The 21,630-nt window shown below is 44.5% G+C and overlaps 1 protein-coding gene across 2 annotated transcripts in view; it reads right to left on the bottom strand.

Annotated features, from left to right (window-relative positions):
- The window catches only part of ABHD2 (abhydrolase domain containing 2, acylglycerol lipase), a 107,559-nt gene that overhangs the window by 19,188 nt on the left and 66,741 nt on the right, over positions 1–21,630 (bottom strand). For both annotated transcript variants that reach the window (XM_082648204.1, XM_082648205.1), the window contains one exon: positions 6,229–6,412. In XM_082648204.1, coding sequence (XP_082504330.1) covers positions 6,229–6,412 — 184 coding nt within the window. The remainder of the gene's footprint in view (positions 1–6,228; positions 6,413–21,630) is intronic.

Raw genomic sequence — 21,630 nt, 5'->3', positions numbered from 1 at the left:
ACACAGCAGAGATGTGTGGAACCTGGGAGAATGCAGCTAGGTCATAATTACAGGGAGGAAAGCCTTTGTATAATCCAAAGTGAACTCTTGTTGGAAGGAAGGCAGGTTTCATAGACTTCAGAAAGAACGAGATGACTCCAAAAGGGATGATGCCCCCTGAGAGATGCAAAGCCCTCAAAAATGATTCTGTCATTGAGATGGCAAATGAGAAAAGACAGTACCCCAAAACACTAGTAAGGTTTCACTGGGAGTCTTATTCCAGAATGACATGTATGGATTTTTAAAGAACTTTATCCATCCATCTACCTATCTATTATGAAAACCAACAAAGTTCTTTAAAATGCTGTTATTTCTAATCAATGTAACATTAATAAGATATTACCTGTACTGGTTTCCCAGCCATCTGCTGGTGAGAGATTTCTCTCTGCAGGGTTAAAAGAATTTTAAAAGGTGCTGTGGAAGGAGATGGATATTTTCTTTTCTTTTTTTTTTGGCCGTGATGCACGGCTTGCGGGATCTTAGTTCCCTGAGACCAGGGATCGAACCTGAGCCCTCTGCAATGGACGCGTGGAGTCCTAACCACTGGACAGCCAGGGAAGTCCCAGGAGATGGATTTTTAAATCACTTAGAAAAGGGTCCCAACAAAACAGGGGTCTGTAATTATGTTCAGAACAATCAATTAGGCAAGGAAGAGCTGAGACAACTGCTTTATGCTCCTGGGGTACTGCTCAGAGAAAGCTCAACTTTTCCAACTCATGCTTTGCAAAATGAGTGGACAAGGCATCCATTAAAAGGAATTAAAGTTGGAAGAGAATGAACTGGGAGAAGAATGCATCTAACACCCAAAGAAATTCAAATCTCCTAGCACATATAAATTTCATCTCAGAGTGCTGGGAGACTGTGAGAACACCAGACAGCTTTCCTGTGGTCTTTGAGAAAATATGGAGGATGAGAATGAGAGACAGGTTCTATACGTCTGGGATGGGCAAGCATGACTCTCACATTCCAAAAAGGGGCACCACAAATTAAGACTGGTAAGGAATTTCTTAAATACGGTCCTAGGCAATATTAAAAAATAGCTTGAAAGTAATATGCCTATGAAACCTTAAAGTATATTAAGTATTTTCCCAGAATGCTACCACACCAATATAACCAATATTTTTATTTGCGAAGGGAGGGGGTTCCCCTCCAGGCTTTGCCAATATGCAATCATTAAAATTTTTTTTAATTGTGGTAAAAAACACATAAATTTTACCATCCTAACCCTTTTTAAGCGCATAGTTCAGAAATCTTAAGTATATTCACACTGTTATATAACAGATCTCCAGAACTTTTTCATCTTGCAAATCTGAAACGCTATACCCAGTTAAACGACAACTCTCCATTTTTCTCTCCCTACAGTCATATTTTTGCATAGTTACCTTCCCCCCTACGTTTAATATACACAGTCTGCCATTTTATATATTTTCTTAATTAAAAAAAATACAAGCAGCCTTGTTTTCTACTGAATGGGTACACCATAGCTTACAACTATCCCTCTTGCTGGACACGTGGGTTATTTCTAACTTGGCCCTACAAGAGAGTCATACTGCAGTGGGGCAAAACCAGGACGAGCCTTGAACAGTGTGGCCTCTGGGAGGAAGATGGTGGCACCTCTGTGCCCAAGACACCCAGCAGAAGGTTCCCGGCTGGCAGCTGGTTGCCCTTCAGGGGCAGGGCTGACCTGTGGAGAGGTCGTTACCTCCAGCTAGTTCAGCTTGAGACTGCAGGCAAAAGAAAAGCTCTCCGTACCCTACTAGGGACTGGGCCCAGAACTCTTCACACCTGCCTGGCTGGGCTTTGTGGCCAGACAAGGGTAGGGATGGCCACCCACCAACCCCCTTTCTTCCTTATCAGAATATTTTCCCTCAGGATGCACTTTTACAGGAATGGGATTAATGGGTCAAACGGCATATCATACACCCTCATTTTTCTGATTACAAAAATTAACAATGAAAAGTAAACAAAAATCCCCAAGGACAAAACATTTGGTTAGCTTCATAACCCAGTGGTGGCAAAGTTAAGCTCTTTTTTTTTTTTTTTTGCGGTACGCGGGCCTCTCACTGCTGTGGCCTCTCCCGTCGCGCGGAGCACAGGCTCCGGACGCGCAGGCCCAGCGGCCATGGCTCACGGGTCCAGCCGCTCTGTGGCATGCGGGATCCCGCCGGACCAGGGCACGAACCTGTGTCCCCTGCATCAGCAGGCGGACCCCCAACCACTGCGCCACCAGGGAAGCCCTTAAGCTGTTTCTTAAGGTTGGAATTCTGTCCATGGAGTTTTGTCTAAACTCAGCAGATTTTCCTCCTTTGCTGGGCTCTGTTAAAAAAATTACTGAGTATTAAAATTATTTTACAGCTCGACTATGAACACAGGTTTGATGAAGTTACAGCTCTACAGAGGGACTTTATGAACGATAATGCTTGCTTTTGTCATAAACTTATCCATAGTCTGGAGTTTGCCCATTTGCAAAAGAGAGAATATATGCATAATTCGGCAGGAAAAGTGGGGCCTGCCTCTTCCTTGTGACAGGAAGGCCCTGCTAAAAATGCTGGGCTGTTAAAGTGGCTACGAGTTAGTGGTGCTCATGCACTCACTTAGCCAGAAACATACTGCATTTAGGGAGATCTGATGGTTCCTCCACTGCCCTGTAAGGGGCCTCTGGCCCCACCTCACCTCCTTCCAAAAATCCCTCCCCACTGACTCCCCACTTGACTGAAGACTTCCTTGGCACCCATATGCCTAGCGTGTCCCCATTAGTGACATTTATTTGTTGGTTTGCTGCTGTGTAATCATCATTCTATTGCCATTAGGCAGGTACAGACTATCTCTTACACCCAAACGGCAACAGAATGCTTGTATTTACTCATATTATTATTGGCGGATTCTTCAGTGCAAGATTGTTGAGGGCTTCCTCAGCAATGACGACTTGATTTTACCTGAAATGAGACTACAAGACCTTCCCTTCCCTTTTCTTTAAGCTCCACGAGGGTGAGGAATTTGTTGGCCTTGTTCACAGTTGTGTCCTATTACCTAGAAGGGTGTCTTGCTGAATGAATCAAAGAATCAATGAATGAATTAATCACGGGTAATCTTTAGGCATCACTACTTCTCCCTCTTGCATTTCTGTCTGGTTGCTATTCACTGGATGCATTTATAATGAAGGTCTTCATGACAGCTTCAAACGATTAATTAAACCAGAGAGTTAGGCTGAGTCTGACCACACACATTTCCAGGGCTAGTTAGTTGGCTGCTCTTTATCCTGAGGCAACATGTTAAGTCAGCTGGATATCATGTAGTTTTGGCACATCTGTTTCCCTCCTTCACTGGTTCAGCACCTCATCAAAGGTGAGCTAGTTTAGCAGCAGCTAGTCTGCTCTAACTACAGCAAGCAGGCGCTGGCTTCTGAGCCTAGAACTGGCTCTGGCTAGTGGGGAGGTGCGCTATAGGGACGAGAAGCCAGAGGGAGGGGATGGATCACTGACAAGCGGTTGTGTAGACTCAACAAGGAGGAATTTACCGGAAGCATGAACTCCTGTGTGGCCCCTGCAGAGGCAGACGAGCCCTCCCCGCTCCACCTTGGCATATAGGAAGCATGGCTGCCATCATCCCAGTGCTGAAAAGGCTCATTGCCCTCAAGCCTTGGCAGGAAAAAAAAGGTTATGCTGGTTTAAAGTAAGCCACTGTCATTTAGCAAGTAGATCTCATTAAACTGTTGGGGGGACCTGAACTCATTAAAATGTTGGGGGTGCACATAGGCGATGGTGTCTCCTTGACCTGCTGCCAGTTCCTGTGTGTAGGGCCACAGGATCTTAGCCTTAGCATTAGTTCTCTGTGCTCTAGAGGATAAAGTTGCCTGTTTCTCTCCTCTTTGCAGGAGGCTGATGTGACAGTGATTATGAGTATCAAGATCTTTGAGGTCTCAAAGAGAAGTGGTGTAGACCACGCCTGCAAAATGTTCAGCACCTCACAGATGTTGGTCAGTTTCCTAGCTTAAACCTTTGCCTTAGTTTGAACACCGTGAATCGGCAAACGCGTGAGTCGTGTGCTTGGCCAGCAGCAGATGGCGCTGTTGCAGCAAAATGAAATCAGGCTGTTGCTGAAGAGTCTGCGCGTTGGAAAAAAAATGAAAACAAACTTGTTCTACATCCTCCTGCTTGTCAAATCCAGGGCTCTCTGAACACAAAGGCAGTGTTCACAGTAATTTGACAGCACTTGGTTTAGGAGGGGACTTCAGCGATTCTGATTTTTACAGATGCTAGAAGCCTTGCCAAAAACGGGACCACTTGCCAGGTGACAAGGGCCTCCTGCCAGGCCCTGCTCCCTCCCTCGGATGCTGTGGCGGGCCCTTTGCTCATTGCTCTAATATTCCAGTCACTGGGCAGGATGGGACTTCGGTTAACTCTGGTTACATAATGGCTATGAATTGGGAGTTGAATATTTTTAGCCAAGCCAAAATAAAGGAACATGTCCTGGCTCACCAGAGTATAGAGAGGAGTGAAGGGGAGGATTCCCATCAGGAGGACGAGGGGACTAACCTAGTCCTGCAATATTAGAGCTGGAGAGACCGCTGAGGTCCCCAGGCCCAATGACGGCTAAACGTGGCTAAATCTCAGGAGTCACCTGTGAAATGTGTCCAAACGCAGATTCCCGGCCCTGTGACGCAGATGCATGAATCAGGATCTCCAGGGCTGGGGCCCAAGAAAATGAGTTTATTTCTAACACGATCCTCCAAGTGATTCTTAATGAAGTGAGGCAGTCGCTAGTTCACTAGATTGGTCTTTGTCATCCACTGATCTAGTCCACTTCTTTTACAATGAATAACGATGATAATTAACAGTTACTGACTTAACTTTCTACATGCCTGGCACTGTTGCAAGTAGTTCATGCCCATTAACTCATTTGACCCTCACAATGGCGCCATGGGGTAGGTACCATTTATTATTACCGTCATCTGCATATTGCAGGTGAGGACAACCGGAACCTAGGCCCTGGCGCTGGAACTCAGGGAAGGTTCCAGCAGGGATGTCTTTCATGTCTATTTTTGGGTACATTTAAATTCTCCGTTTTGGCCAGCTTTAAGGCTCAGGCAGAGGCTGAATTCCGAGCTTGCATTTGCCCTTTGGATGTGTTGACTTCACATTCCAGTAACAGATATTTTTAGAAATAACGTAGCCCCTTATCCATTAGAAAATGACAAGATAGGTTTAAACTACACCAGGAGAGATATAGGTGAGGCAAAAAGGAAGGATTCATTTATTAACTATAAGGACTCTTTGGCATTAGACTGGATCAATCAGGGAGCTTTTTGTTTGTTTTTACTTTTTTTGTGTGATTTTGGATTTCAAGAGTTCTTTAATAAACTGGTCATACCCACTGGTAATACAAAAGACATTATCATGAGCAGTGAGTACAGGAAAAAATATGAATGCATTTAAAGAGTCTGGAAAGATGTGTGTGTGAGTGTGGTGTGTATGAGTGTGTGTGTATGTGTGTGTGAATGTGTGTGTGTGGTGACTCTGGAGTGATCTAGGACAACACTGATCTGGTGGGAGGTCAGAGCAGACGATAATGCCCTCCTAGGACTCCTCCTTCAGGGTTCTGTTGTTGGGAGACTAAGGGGAGAGGTAAACCTTTACCCAGTAGGTCATCTCTTGTGTGTGATTCTGGGATGCCTGAGAGAGATGACTATTTGACAGTGAGGGCATGGATTAAATGGTTTCTAAAGACCCCTTCCAGATGCCACCTGAGACTCAATTCTTTGGTAGACAGGAGGAATCTGGGGTCATAAGGCCCAGTTCTCAGACCCTGGTTCACCAAGTCTCCTCTGTTTTCATAAACCCACAGTTCTACAAAACTCCTGGAGCAAGAACAGAGTTAAGTCGTCTCACAGAGACTCCAAAGGGGAACAGCAGCTATTAAGGGGGGCTTTGGCTTATTCAATTACAGATCTGATCCCAAAATAGAGCTGCATATCCCAGGCTTAAGGGGTCTGATAAGACAAATCCAGTGTACGATGTGGAAGCAAAACAAGGTGAATCCAAGACCCAGAAACTTCTGCTCAGTCTGCCCCAGCATTTCCCCTGCTCTTCATGGACCAATGTCCTGTGCACTGGGGCATCTCAATAAACGAGTGCCAACTGGAGGACCAACGGCAGAAAGAACTGGGAGCATGTGGCCGGGATCACTCACCTCAGTGCACTGTAGCCCTGGCACACGCTGACGCAGCACAGAACCTTTTCTTGGTTGGCCTGGGTCTCTCCCAAGTATTTACACACGATGTTACCGCCCAGGCTAAAGCCCACGACCACCAGCTGGGTCAGGGGATATGTCTTCTTGATGTAGTTTACCATGGCTCCAAATTCCCAGGTGCAGCCTATGGGCAGAGAGGTAAGATGACTTGGTCATTTCAGGTGCAACAAAGATTGGAGAAAATGTGAGCTGGAAGGTTACTAAGTGGGTGTTAAGACTCTAATAGAGAGAGAGAGAGAAATATATACGTACGCAGCCAGCCCTCTGTATCTGCTGGTTCTGCATCCGTGGATTCAACCGAATACAGATTGAAAATATTCAGAAAAAAAATCCCAGAAAGTTCCAAAAAGCAAAACTTGAATCTGCCGTGCACCAGCAACTATTTACATAGCATTTACATTGTATTAGGTATTATAAGTAATCTAGAGATGTTTTAAAGTATACAGGAGGATGTGCATAGGTTATACGCAAATATTATGCCATTTTATATATAGGACTTGAGCATCTGTGGACCTTGGTATCCGTGGGGATCCTGAAACCAATCCCCTGAGGATACTGAGGGATGACTGTATAGGAGTGTGTGTGTGTGTGTGTGTGTGTGTAGAGAGAGAGAGAGACACACATACATTCAGCCAGACAGGCAGACTTCTCTTTGGCTGCCTGCAGCGAAGTTCCCAGATGCCCCTCAGTATTAGAGGAAACACGACATTAGTAGTGCCCATGAGGGAAGGGACCATGTATCAAACGCTTGTACAATGCTCCTTTAAAGATGGGTTGTAAGAAACCTATCTGGATACTCATGGAAATTAAAACAGATATTCAGGGTGTACATGAGCATCTGTGTTTGCACACACAGGTAAACAAAAGCAAGAGCAATACTCTTTGGGGTTAGATTCTTAGGCTACAAAATAGGATGTTACACCCACATGTACAATGATTCATGGTGTTAAGAAAAGTACCAAGTGGATGTTATTTACAGGACTGCCTTGTCAATGTGGGGAAGGGAAGGAGAGACAAACTTTAGTCCAGAGGGACGGCCAAGATGCTCTGTGGGATTAGGATAAAATGTTCTTGGTGACATAGGGACAGGTGCCGTGGGAGACAGACCCATTCAGAAACATACAGAGGAGACTTCTGAACGGAGAGGGTGTTTGGGCCCAGTCTGCCCAGGAGGGATGATGTCAACTGGTGTCCCCTTGGGAAGTTGGTGAAGTCATGTTATGTCTCAGCAGCTTTGCGAAGAGGAGAAGGTTAGTGGCCATACAAATGAAGGGGTTCATCACATCCTTCTAAGGCCCAGCCCCAGACTCAGCAGGGAGACAACTTAAAATAAAACCTAACAGGGAAAGTGAGGGACTTTGCCAAGAGGCATGTACGAGACAGACCAGCATGAAGATGGTATGGATTTTGTTCGTTGAAAAAAAAAAATGAAAACAGACTTCTTCCACATCTTCCTGCTTACCAAAGCCAGCTCAGAGGGCTGGACATTCCTAAGAGAGTTGAACGGCTCCTCTTCTAACCCACAAACCCTGAGGGACACGACCTTCTGAGCCGGGACAAGCTCCCCCTTGGATCTGTCTTCCTCTTAACAGTGGAAGGCCAGCACAACCCCATGCAGGGGTTCTCAGCCCATGGGGCACAAAGAATCACCTGGAGAGGGTGTTAGAAACGGGCATTCCTGGGTTTCACCCCTAAAGAGGCTTATTCAGTAAGATGGTGGCCAGGCCCAGGAATCTGCATTAAATGTGTTTTTTTTTGAGTTAGTTATTCATGCACATGGTACAAAATTCAAATGACATAAAAGATGTGGTAAAAGGTACTTTCCTATACTCTTTTTAAAAATACCAATGGCAGGGCTTCCCTGGTGGCACAGTGGTTGAGAGTCCGCCTGCCGATGCAGGGGACACGGGTTCGTGCCCCGGTCCGGGAAGATCCCACATGCCGCGGAGCGGCTGGGCCCCTGAGCCATGGCCGCTGAGCCTGCGCGTCCGGAGCCTGTGCTCCACAATGGGAGAGGCCACAACAGTGAGAGGCCCGCGTACCGCAAAAACAAAACAAAACAAAACAAAACAAAACCAATGGCAGCATACATATTGCTTAGCACTGTTTTTTTTTTTTTTAACAATATGTTTCGGAAGCCATTGTGTAACAATACACATAAAGCTGCCTTCTTTTTTATTTTTATTTTTAGTGAGGTGTAACATACACCCGGGAAAGTGCACAATCGATGAATCTACGCATTTACACCCATGCAACCACTGTGCAGATCAAGACGGAAAATATTCCTGACACTCCCAGAGGCCCCCTCGCGCCTCTTTCCAGACAAGATCCCCCAGATTTTGACTAACGATTGCAATTTGAAGGTGTTCAGAGCTCCTGAGGCTTGGAAGGTGGCAAAAGATGCTTAAGACTAGGGGAAAAACTGGGGGCCAAGAGCTGCTCCCTCCCAACATGGAAAGACCCAGGCGTCACCCTGAAAAGGAAGTACGTCTCTCTCTCCATTGAGATATAAGAGATCAAGTCTCCTATTTTTCTCCCTCCTGCACCCAGCAGAGGGTGGTGCACCTTGCAGCCCTTCAATAAATAGCTGATGAATTGAGTGGATTCTGAAGGCCTCTGATGGATGGGTCCTGGTGACAGCCTCCTGGAGCAAGGAAAAGCTGGTTCAGAGGGAACCCTGACTCTTAACTTAGGAATCTGAAACGCCAGACTTTTGTCCCAACCTAGGTTATTTATCCAAGTTTCTCTTTTTAAAAAGGTAGCAATAGAAGGAATGTTATATCTCTGGGAAACGCTAGGTTTAAAATGGGGAGATGTGATGTAAAAGAGGGGGGAGTCTTCAAACACACTCAGCTGATATCACGGCTGCTCAGGCATGCAACATATAAAGAATTCAGAACTCCTGTTAGAGACATTTGTTCACCTCTCTTAGGCCATAAGAGGCCTTAAAAACACAGCATTAATGAGGCAGTCTGGCCCCATGGCTGAGTGAAAGAGCTCTGTGGTCACACTGTTTAGGGTAGGCCCCTTTAGTGGCCCCCAATGCTCTCAACTTCCCAATGATGACAAGCAAATCCTGGGGTACAAGGAAAATCTATACCTCTGGGCTCCCTGCTGGAGGCTCAGAGTCCACAGATACAGCATGGGGTCTGGCAATGGGTACTTTTAACAAATACTCCAAATGATTTTTATCCTGAGGGAACTTTGGAAAATACCTTGGGCAAGTTACCAAACCATTCTGGGTCTGTTTCTGCATCTGTAAAATGGAGGTAATAATGGTGAATACCTTACAGAGTTGGTTTGCAGGACTGAGTAAAGTGATGTAGGTAAAAGGCTTAGACCAGGGCATAGTAAGTATTCAATGTTAACTATTATTATAACTGTTACTTCTCTTCTCTTTTAAAAATATTATTTAAGTACACCCATGTTCATAGCAGTTTTTATTCACAACAGCCAAAAGGTGGAAGCAACCCAAGTGTCCATCAACAGATGAATGGATAAACCAAATGTGGTACATGTATACAATGGAATATTATTCAGTCTTAAAAAGGAAGGAAATTATGACACATGTTGCAAAATGGATGAATCTTGAGGACATTATGCCAAGTGAAAAAAGCCAGACACAAAAAGACAAATACTGTCGGATTCCACTTACACGAAGTACCAGGAGTAGTCAAATTCACAGAGACAGAAAGTAGAATGGTGGTTGCTAGGGGCTGGAGGGAGGGGGAATGGGGAGTTGTTGTTTAACGGGTATGGAGTTTTAATTTTGCAAGATGAGAAGTGTTCTGGAGATTGACTGCACAACAATGTGAATGTACTTAACACTACTGAACTGTACATTTAAAAATGATGAAAATGGTAAATTTTTGTGTATTTTACCACAATTTAAAAAAATCATTTAAACAAGGGATTGTAGCTTAACCCTTGAAAAGGCCAATCTAGATTTCTAGATTTTTCTCCAAAGCAGTGTTCTGTGATCTGACTGCACATTAGAACTACCTGAGGATCTTGTAAAACAACAACAAATACTAATGCCTGGGCCCTCCCCAAACTAATTAAATCAGACTATCTGAGGGTAGGACCCGGGCATGGGTGTTCTTTTATGAGATCTACAGGGGACTCCAAAGTGCAACCAGGGCTGAGAACCACTGTTCTAGCGAACAAGGATCCCTTTGGCTCAGACTAATAGGAGAAAGCATTCTTTAAGGCATACTCCCACTTGGTCTCTGGACCAGCCTCTTCAGACGTCCCTTTCCACTTGCAGTAAGCAACCTGCCCACACGGAGGCACTGCCCTGCCTTTTGGAAGCTTCTGAAGCAGGGCTGTTGCCCTGGTAGCTGCTTTCCAAATATTTCCTCAAAGTCAGGTTTCTGTAGTGGGTGAACCCCTGCTCAACCCAACAGGGCAGCTCTACCGGGTCCATCAAACTCCTAACAAAAACAATCTTTAAAGCCCTAAATACACACAACTGCTTTCTGGTAATCGTTCTTGTAGAGTGGATCAAAAAAGCTGCACTGAGGTTAAATATTACTGCAAGAAAAATGCGCTAGCCCAGCGGTTCTCAAAGTGTGGTCCCTGGCCCAGCGGCATTAGCATTGCCTGGGAATTGTTCAAAATGCAAGTTCTTATGCCTCACGCCACCTACTGAATCAGAAACTCTAGGGGTGGGGTTTAAACAGAGGGCTCATTAAGACACAGATTGCTAGGTCCCACCTCCAGAATCTTTGATTCAGGAGGTCTGCGTGGGATGAGAATTTTCATTTCTAGCAAGTTCCCAGGCAATGTTGGTCCAGGGAACACACTTTGGGAACCCCTGTCTGAGTTGATAGGAAAGGTGGGTAAAATCTTCAATTTTCTGTTTCTTTTGGCCTCTCCCGTTGCGGAGCACAGGCTCCGGGCGCACAGGCTCAGCGGCCATGGCTCACGGGCCCAGCTGCTCCGCAGCATGTGGGATCTTCCCGGACCGGGGCACGAACCCGTGTCCCCTGCATCGGCAGGCGGACTCTCAACCACTGCGCCACCATGGAAGCCCTTGCTGCAGCTTTTTAAGATGACGAAATAGGAGGCACTAACATGGCCTTAGACAGATGAGTACCACAGGCCTATGTTGGAAAAGCAAACTGCCGAGGACAGGAGAGACCTTTTTCTTGTACCATCTATTTCAAAAGCCATTTCCCCCAAAATGGCACTAACATGACTCAGTCAGCTCAAATACAAGGACCCAGAGACGTGGTCTTCCTTGTGGATGGAGACTTTGAGTCATCTCTGTATCCTCCACACCAGGCACATGGTGGGCGTGCCATTGATGGAGCTCGGTAAGAAGGAAGTTTGAATCATGCGGCATGAAAGCACACAGTATCAGCCAGCGTGACTGAGCAGGGGACGGGAAAGAAGAACCTAAATGTCCTTCCCACTAAATTTAATGCAAGAGAGTGGTCAGCTAACAACATGGCTCACTGGCAGACTGTTGGCGGCCTAGCAGCCCCTAGCATTTTCATAGTGAAGGTGTGTGAGTCATTTCCTAGAGCTGTGGGCAAGCTGCTGCAAAGCTGACTCACTCGGGAAGAAAACAGCTGTGGAAATAAAGTGAGAGCCTTCTTTGCCCACCATATGAATTTGCCTTGTCTTTAACTCTGAAACAAAGATTTTCGCAAATGAGTGCTGTTGGCTTTGTTTCCCGGGGTACAGGATGCTGAAAACTGCCCTCTTCTGTCTGAAGGTTAAATATTCAGATCTCATCCAGAAAGCACAGACCTGTCGAGGCTCCTCCACAGTTCTGCTCACAGTATTACTCCCCAACATGTCCCTAAACTCTGGGCCCCTCCCTGGGCACCCTCTCCAAGCTCAATGACTCTCAGCAGATGGTCTTGTCAGATGTTTTACTAAGATGCTTGAACTTCTGCAAATTCACTACCTTCGCTTCCCCATTCTCCCTCTCTCTTCACCCACCTCCCCCCCTCCTCCCTTCCCACAGTGTCCTTCTGCCATTATAACACTCGACTGTTGCAGAGGCAACACAGTTCCTGGCTGTCATCTGGAATCATGAATACGATTCAAAATGTAGTCTGCATCACAGATGTAGAGAACAAAGTATGGACACTAAGGGGGGAAAGTGGCGGTTGGGGGCAGTGGTGGTGGGATGAATTGGGAGATTGGGATTGACATATCTACACTAATATGTATAAAATACATAGCTAATAAGAACCTGCTGTATAAAAAATAAATAAAATAAAATTCAAAAAAAAAACTAAAATGGAGTCTGCATCAATTAAAATGGTAGACATGAAAAGCTTACAGAAACATTTATGTTCATGATCTAATCAAATATCTTCAGCTAGATTGAGCAGTTACTTCTACTTCTAACAAAGTAGAAGTTTCTTAAAAATCACTGTCTGCAACTCTTTGTGGCAAAATGCCTTGGATCATGTGGGTGACCTCTACAGCATGCTGTATAGCAGAGTGACCATACACCTTAGTTTGCCTGAGAGAGTCCTGGAGTTTGTCTGTTATTCTGATGCAGTTGTTAGTAAGGTCCTTTTTCACTCTCATAAGTGACCCAGTTAGGTTGCTAAATTATATGGTGATCCCAGGTACAGGGCTTCCCTCCCTTCTAAGATGGAAATGCTATCCCCTAAGCAAGGCAAAATTTTCTGATCTTACATTGAGGTTCCAAAAGACAGTTAAAAAAAAAATCCTGTATTAAACCCAATTGGACATTAATGAGCTCCTCCTCCAAGCAACAGAAGATGATGCTGTGATTTCATGTACCTCTTCTCAGCTTGAAGTCTAATGTAAGAAAGCCAGATGTTTAGAAATAAGGGAAGAGCCCACTTCACTGTTTAAACTCACAGGAAAAGGCAATTTAAATCGTTTGAGACCATTTTCAATGTCAAAATGTCCTAGGTTGGCGTTCGGTCCTAAGTTCTTAGGAGGTTCATGATTCTAAGGGACTCAGTCACCTTATTGACTGAGTCACCAATGCAAGGTTATTATTTTTATTCCTTTCATCTGATATAGAAAAGACTTTTTAAAAATCTTAAATTTTTCCTCTAATCAAGATCAAACTCATAGACCCTTTGTCACTTGGCTCTTAACTTGGCTCTTAACTTTCTGGTCATAAGACATCACGGTCAGTCTTAGAAATGGAGGTCAGAATAACCACAACTGGATCATTCTGGTTTTTAGTTCGTTTCCTTGGCTGGTGGACTTGATCCAACTCTACTTTGCTCTGAATATGAATACTGGACTGCTGGGATAAGGCATTTAGCCAAAGATAAAGATGGAGCAGAATATTTCCTGAATTTACTGGTCCCCTGCAGCATCACTGACAACATTACTCATATTCCTAACACTGCCTAGGTAAAAAATTAGTTAAGTCAATTGTTCACTACTGCAGTGTTCCAATTAAAGATTAGGCCCTGTATGATAAATACACTTCAAAAAAATCTTCAAGACTTCTATGCTTTCCTTCATTTTCAAGTGTTATTCATTGATCTCATCCAGAAGATAGGGTTATGGACCGCCGGTCTGTTCCAGCAAAGTATCGTACTTAAATAAGAAATTTAAAAGACTGATAAATTCTACCCTTGTGGGTTCTACTAGTCATCCTAACAGTTTCACATTTTGTCTTTGGTCAGATCAGATAATGTCATGTAACTCATCAAAAGGGAAATCTTTAATATCTGCTGGTTAAAAAAAAAAAATCTATGAACTATTCTGAGGCAAGTGGTATGGAAATTTTTTAAAGAATGAAAATAATTTTTAGAAAGTTAAAATATAGCTAATAAACATGTACTACAATAAAAACAACTTTCCAGTACTGATTTTGAATATAGAAGCCAGTAACATTGAGCTGGAGGTGTGTGACCACCCCCCCCACCCTCAGCCTGGGCCCACCAGATTTGGCAAGGAGCCAGTACTGAAGGTTATGAAGCTGGAAAGCAAGCACTGAACCCTTCAAAATAACCACCGGGGCCTTGCCATACCTGTAAAAAGAGTCATAACTCAGACCAAGCTCAAAACAGAAATTTATGCTCAACAAGCACTGCTTCTCAAATTGGCCCTTATGACAGTTCACAGGCAGTCAACTGTTTGAAGCCGACATAGAGGCTAGGCCATTTAATTGTTCAAGTAAACTTTCACCTTTTCTCCTCTAAGTGGGCTCACAGAAAACACAAAGTAAGAGTGAAAGACTAATAAAGACAATAATCATTGGCATTTACTGGTATTTGCTGGGCCTCATGCTGTGTACTTTTATATTAATGCTAACTTCCCCAACTGCGGAATTCAAATTCCCATCTGTTTGACTCTAAAACACTGCCTTTTCCTTATGCAGGCATTCCCTGAGCAACTCTAAGTGATACGCTATATGCAGGAGATTAACAAGAACATAATATAAAAATTGAATATTAAAATATGGCCCCTGTCCTTAAATAGGCTGCTGTTGGTAAATATTCTTTTTGGACAAGCCCAGCCAGTAAGTGCAGACTGATTGGGACTATTTCCCCCCCTTCCCTCGATGGTGAGCTGTTCTTCACTAGAATGGGAGCTTCCGGAAAGCAGGGACTTGAATTCCCACCTGTATTCTCATCACAGGGTCTGGCCTCATGAATATCTGTAGGATGTGAGATAAACAAAAACCAGAGCCCAAACCCAACAGGCCTGTTTCTGTGGCTCTGAGAAGCTCCTGGCTGCTCTTTTGCCTTAAACCTAAAATGTATCCGACTGGGAACTATTTCGTTACTCCTTAGAAGTATCAGCAGGATGCAGTCCCTTACATGGAAAGGCTATGAAGTTGTTCAAAAGCATGGACTCCAGGACTAGACTGCCTGGGATGGAAACCTGGATCACCCACTCATCAGCTTTGTGATCTGGAGCAAGTTACTCAACCTTTTTTTAAAAAAAATTTTTATTGTAGTATAGTTGATTTACAATGTTGTGTTAGTTTCAGGTGTACACAGCAAAGTGAATCAGTTATACATACACACATATCCACTCTTTTTTAGATTCTCTTTCCATCTAGGTCATTACAGAGTATTGAGTAGAGTTCCCTGTGCTATACAGTATGTGCAAGTTACTCAACCTTGCCGGGCCTCAGTTTCTTCATCTGTAAAAGGGGGATGACTGATTTAATACATCCTATAAAGTACTTAGAACAGTGCCTGGCACACAACAAGTACAATGTAAGCGACAGCTACTAATAAAAACAGTAATGACCACTACCACCATAGTGGGGACAAATCTTTTTAATGCTCAACTATCTCCCTGCTCCCCTTTATTCTAATAAGCAATATCATAAATAGGAAATGAACACTACGGCAGAGGTGGTACTGAGTTGAAGTTAAGAATCACGCAGTTTGAATGCTGGTCCTACCACTTACTGGTTGTGTGACCCCAGGCAAGGTACTTAACCTCCCTGAGCCTGGGAAGTGAGGAAACTAACGCCTACCTCTGAGGCATCAGGAGGATCAAGGGAAGTAATATCCGTGCATGCTCAGCACATGCCTGGCACTGTTAGTGTGAGATAAATGGTAACTGCTGTCATGCAGGATTTTCCTTAATGAATTTATCTTTCAAAGGCAGAACTAAGGATTCATGTGATTCTAAGTCACAAGAATGTAAGGTTATCCATTTAGGAAATTCTTCTGTTCAAGAGATCTATTTTCAACAATTTCTAATCACATCAGCAAAGATGCCCAATAACAAGGGATTAGTGCTTACGTGGTTTAGAACAGAGTTAGTTTGATAAGCAGGAAAAGGTCTTTTGCAATTTTCTCAGAAAGAGAGGTGTGTGTGTGTGGGGGGGGGAAACAGGAAATGAAGAATGAGGGCTTCATGCTCATGCCCTCTTTAGTTTGCTCTGGTCAAGGTCACAGTTTCCAAAGGCCCCAAGAGTATCACAGTGACTGGAAGGCCTGCCACCTGCTCCAGAGCGACACGGTTTACATAAGGACAGGTCATACAACCATAAGGCACACCTGTTTGAGGCATGCTAGTCTGCACAACATCACCTTCCATCCACAAACTGTCATTTCGCACCCTTCCTCTCAGTCCTCATTCAGGCAACACCGACCTAGTGAGCACTTTCTATGGGCCAAGCAGGGTTCGAGGCCCTGTGGGGCTAGAACAGGAGCACAAAGACCCCGGGCACTTGTGGAGGGGAATTGGGGATGGAGAGACAGGAAATAAACATGTAAACAAATACAACATTTCATCAAACCATACGTGCCTTGAAGAATGTGAAGAGGGGGATTAGACAGAGAATGACTGGGGGCGAGGGGAGTCTTGGAAGGGTTCTCTAAGAAGGTGCCATCTTGGTTGAGTCCTGCATGACAAGGTGAAACCTGGTGAGACAAGAGAAGGGCCCTCCACACAGAACTTGGGCAGACCTGAGGTCAGCAGGCCCCTCAGGCCATGCCTGGTGCCCACGTATGTTCTGGATGGGTTGTGCCATGTCCCAGGGATCTGGACCCCCTTCATGTCACATCCAGTTACCCCACATGTAAGAGGCTGACTTGACTGGGTCTATTAAAAGTGAAGGGAAGGAGGGACTTCCCTGGTGGCACAGTGGTTAAGAATCCGCCTGCCAATGCAGGGGACACATGTTCGAGCCCTGGTCCGGGAAGATCCCACATGCTGTGGAGCAACTAAGCCCGTGCGCCACAATTACTGAGCCTGCGCTCTAGAGCCCGTGAGCCATAACTACTGGAGCCCATGTGCTCTAGGGCCCGCGTGCTGCAGCTACTGAAACCCGTGCACCTAGAGCCTGTACTCCACAACAAGAGAAGCCACCACGATGAGAAGCCCGTGCACCGCAACAAAGAGTAGCCCCCACTTGCCGCAACTAGAGAAAGCCCGCACGCAGCAACGAAGACCCAACACAGCCAAAAAAAAGAAAATAAAAAAGTGAAGGGAAGGAGATTTAAAAGAGGCTTAAGAAACCTTTGAGACAACTGTAATATATGGGACCTGATTTAGATCCTGAATTGAGCAAACTGTAATTAAAAAGGAAAATAACAAAGAAAGAAGTTACTGGGGAAACTGAACTGCTATGAAGGAATACTGTTAAAGTTTTAGGTGTGATGATGGTACTGTGCTATGTTTATGTTATGGACTGAATTGTGTCCTCTCCAAATTCATATGTAGAAGTCCTAAGCCCCAGTACCTCAGAATGTGACTGTATTTGGAGACAGGGCTTCTAGAGAGGTAATTAAGTTAAAATGGGGTCATTAGGGTGGGCCCTAACCCAATATAATTGGTGTCCTTATAAGAAAAGGAGATTAGGGCTTTCCTGGTGCTGCAGTGGTTAAGAATCCACCTGCCAATGCAGGGGACACGGGTTCGAGCCCTGGTCTGGGAAGATCCCAGATGCTGCAGAGCAACTAAGCCTGTGCGCCACAACTACTGAGCCTGTGCTTTACAGCCTGCGAGCCACAGCTATTGGAGCCCACACGCCTAGAGGCTATGCTCCGCAACAAGAGAAGCCACTGCAATGAGAAGCCTGCGCACCGCAATTAAGAGTATCCCTCACTCCCTGCAACTAGAGAAAAGCCCGCGTGCAGCAACAAAGACCCAACGCAGCCAAAAATAAATAAATAAATAAATTTCAAAAACAAAACAAAACAAATGGTATGGATATTTGACCAAAAAAAAGAAAGAAAAGGAGATTAGGACACAGACAGAGACACAGACATGGACACACAGAGAGACAGCCATCTATAAACCAAGGAAAGAAGCCTTTGCAAACCTGCCAACAGTTTGAACTTAGACTTCTAGACTCCAGAACTGTGAGAAAATACATTTCTTTAATTTAAGCCACCCAGGCTATGGTATTTTGCTTTGGTAGCCCTAGCAAACTAAAACAGTTTACAGAGAGTCCATGTACCTTAGCACCACATTGAAACAGTCACAGATGAGATGATAGGCTGTCTGGGACTTGCTCCAAAACAATCTTGGAAGGGGGATGCAGGAAAGGTGTGGTTTATGGATGAAATAAGATTGGCCAGAAGCTGAGTACTTGTTGAGGTTGAGTGATGGGTACAGAGGGGTTTATTCTGAGTTCATTTTACTATTCTCTCTACTTTTCTATATTTTGAACATTTCTGTAATAAAAAGGTAAAAGAAAAAAACTGAAGAGGAAACAAAGAATGTGTAAGACCTACATCTGTGGCTCTCAGCCTGGGGCGGGGGGAACCTTACACTCCTGGGGGCTGGCCCCTGGCCTTGGTATCTTTCAGAAGTTCCCCAGGGGAATTCTAATGTTGATAACCACTGAACTAGAAGTTCTTTATGGGAGAAATAAAGGAAGACTTGAAGGGAAGTTCCACATTCCTGGATAAGAAAACACTGTAACAACGAACTTTTCCAAGTTAATTTATACAATAAAATTTCTATTCAAAAATTGTGATACAGTGTGCTAGAGTTCACCAAAATCTACTTTCCCTCTCTGGGAACAACACACCTCCCCCACCCGACTGAAGTTAGATTTGACCATGTAATGTGCTTTGGCCAATAAATTGTGACCTCTACGGGTAATGCTCCAGATGGGGGCTGCTCCATGAGCCTGGGTGCTTGAGTGAGGATGGTGATGGGACATAGGACACCCCCGGCCAAGCCAGGATGGATTTGTCATGTGAGGAAGACATAAATCTTTGTTTTTAAACCAGTGAGATTTGAGGGTTGTTTCCACAGCATAATCGAGTCCATCTTGACTGGTACAGAAACTCAACACAGAACTTGACAAAGTAATTCTAAAGTTCAACTGAAAAAATAAACACGCAGAGAGACAAACGCACACGCTGAAGAAGCAATGGGTCAGGGTGAATCCTATCAGATATTAGGCCATATCACAAAGCAACAGTAATTAAAAATGAATGATAGTAGGTGTAGAAATAAAAGTCGACAAATATATTTATACTGAAGTATAGAAAGTCCATAAATAGGCAACTAGTCAATACAGGACTAAGTGTGATGAAGATTTTTCAGTTCTAGCTTGTTAACAGTTGAGCTGCCTCACTTTACCAGTGAAAAGTAACAAACATAGGCTTTGCTCTAATGTATCAGGCCAGCTTTGTTGAAGGATTGCTCCTTATTCACCAGTCCAGGGAACCGTTTATTAAAAACCCATTCTTTTATTTTTTTAAATTGCAGTATAGTTGATATATAATATTATATAAATTACAAATGTACGATATAGTGATTTATAATTTTTAAAGGTTATACTCCACTTATATTTATAAAATATTTGAAAATACTCCATGTTGTACAATATATCCTTGTAGCTTTTTTTTTTTTTTTTTCGGTCGTGTTGCACGGCCTGTGGGATCTTAGTTCCCCAACCAGGGATTGAACCCTCGTCCTTGGACTCCTGGACCACCAGGGAATTCCCCTTTATAGCTTATTTTATACCTAAGGTACAAAATAAGAGGTTTCTATCTCTTAATCCCCTATATTGCCCCTCCCCCATTCCCTCTCCCCACTGGTAACCACTAGTTTGTTCTCTATGTCTGTGTATCTGCTTCCTTTTTGTTATATTCACTAGTTTGTTGTATTTTTTAGATTCCACATATAAGTGATATCATACACTACTTGTCTTTCTCTGTCTCTATTTCTTTCTATTTTCTTGTCTTTCTCTGTCTCTATTTCACTTAGCATAATGCCCTCCAAGTCCACCTGTGTTGTTGCAAACAGCAAAATTTCATTCTTTAAAAACCCATTCTTTTAAACTAAAGTCATATTAATAGCACTTAAGGAAGTACTAACACCTTCTCTAAGCTACCAAAGACTTTTTTTTTTTTTTTTTTTGCGGTACGCGGGCCTCTCACTGTTGTGGCCTCTCCCGTTGCGGAGCACAGGCTCCAGACACGCAGGCTCAGCGGCCATGGCTCACAGGCCCAGCCGCTCCGCGGCATGTGGGATCTTCCCGGACCGGGGCACGAACCCGTGTCCCCTGCATCGAGGCGGACTCTCAACCACTGCACCACCAGGGACGTCCCCAGAGACTTTTTTGTTTGGATTTCAAGTGCCTTAAGTTCTGGATTTTTGACCTCAGGTCACATTTGTTTGACCTTACTAACCGATGGTTAAACAATGCACCTCAACAGTTAAAAGATGTACTGATAAACAAAAGAACTAAATAGCACAGCTAGAAAAATCATCCATATCTTTAGGTACCTGTCTTTCTGGAAAACTACTAAAATAAACTATAGGAATTTATTTCTAAAATTCTGATGAAACAAACGGTGACAACAACAAAAAGGGTAAGTTAAATTACTATGAAAGATGTGGGTGCTGAGCTCACCCTAGATGGACTCACTTCACCCCACGGATTTTCCTTTCTCAAATTCTGCTTGCCAGCCCAGATGTGCCACTCTCTTAAAAGGCAGCTGCTCTCTATTTTTGAGCTCCAACCCCTCCTCACCTTGAGGACCCAGTTCAAATGCTTTTTCTGGGAGGACCCTTCCTTCCACGCGTGACCCTTGCCTATGGAGACAGGCTGGATTCTCCACCCTGCTGCTGCGCGCCCACCAGACACTCTCAACTGGTGCACTCATCATACTGTATTGTAATTATTATTGATATTCCCATCTTCCCCTGCAGAACACGTCTTATGTATCTGGGCCACACAGAGCACTGCTAATCTTTCACTAGCGTTATAGGATCTTCAAGTATTTGAATAAGTCGAACATTTCATAAGTGGATACTATATGTTAGGCACTCAATTGCCTGCTAAGTCCTTAGTGACCCATATTTAATTGTAAAACTGTAACCCCCACTTTGCAGTTGAAGAACCTGGAACTGAGGTTAAGCAAATTCAAGGTAACACAGCTGGCCAGTGGCAGGGCTGGGTAGCCTCTCTGTGACCACGTCCCACACTGAGCCGACTCGTCTCTGCTCCTTTAGCCACCAGACTCCTCGACTTGTGTGTGAGTGCCCCCCAGTCTAGACTCCTGTCTCTATAGCTCAGCACTCTGAGGGGCGGGGGCCTGGACTGCACAGGCCTAGCTCCTCTCCTGGGATTCTGGAGGCCAGGGCGGCAAGATTCAGGTTCTTATCTTGGCTCTTCCACTTACGGGTTCTCTCCCTGCCCGAATTACTTAAACTCTCTGTGCTTCAGTCTCTCCATCACAATTTCACTCACTGCCTCAAGGGCTGCTGTGGAGATGGAAGAGATCACGTCCATGGGAAACGGCGGTGCTGTGCTGGGCACATGTTAAGTGTTCTCGCTGGCATTTCTTGTCTTGTTGGCACTTCGTGCTGTTAGGTAGCACTCCCGTCCCAGACCCTGCGGCCAAGCCACACTTCCCCATCCTCTACTTGTGCACCCGAATTTGTATATCT

Source organism: Grampus griseus (genome assembly GCF_964374135.1).
Source record: "Grampus griseus genome assembly, chromosome: 2".
Lineage (NCBI taxonomy): Eukaryota > Metazoa > Chordata > Mammalia > Artiodactyla > Delphinidae > Grampus > Grampus griseus.
The sequence above is the reverse complement of the archived record's forward strand: the minus strand, read 5'-3'. Positions and strand labels throughout refer to the sequence as shown.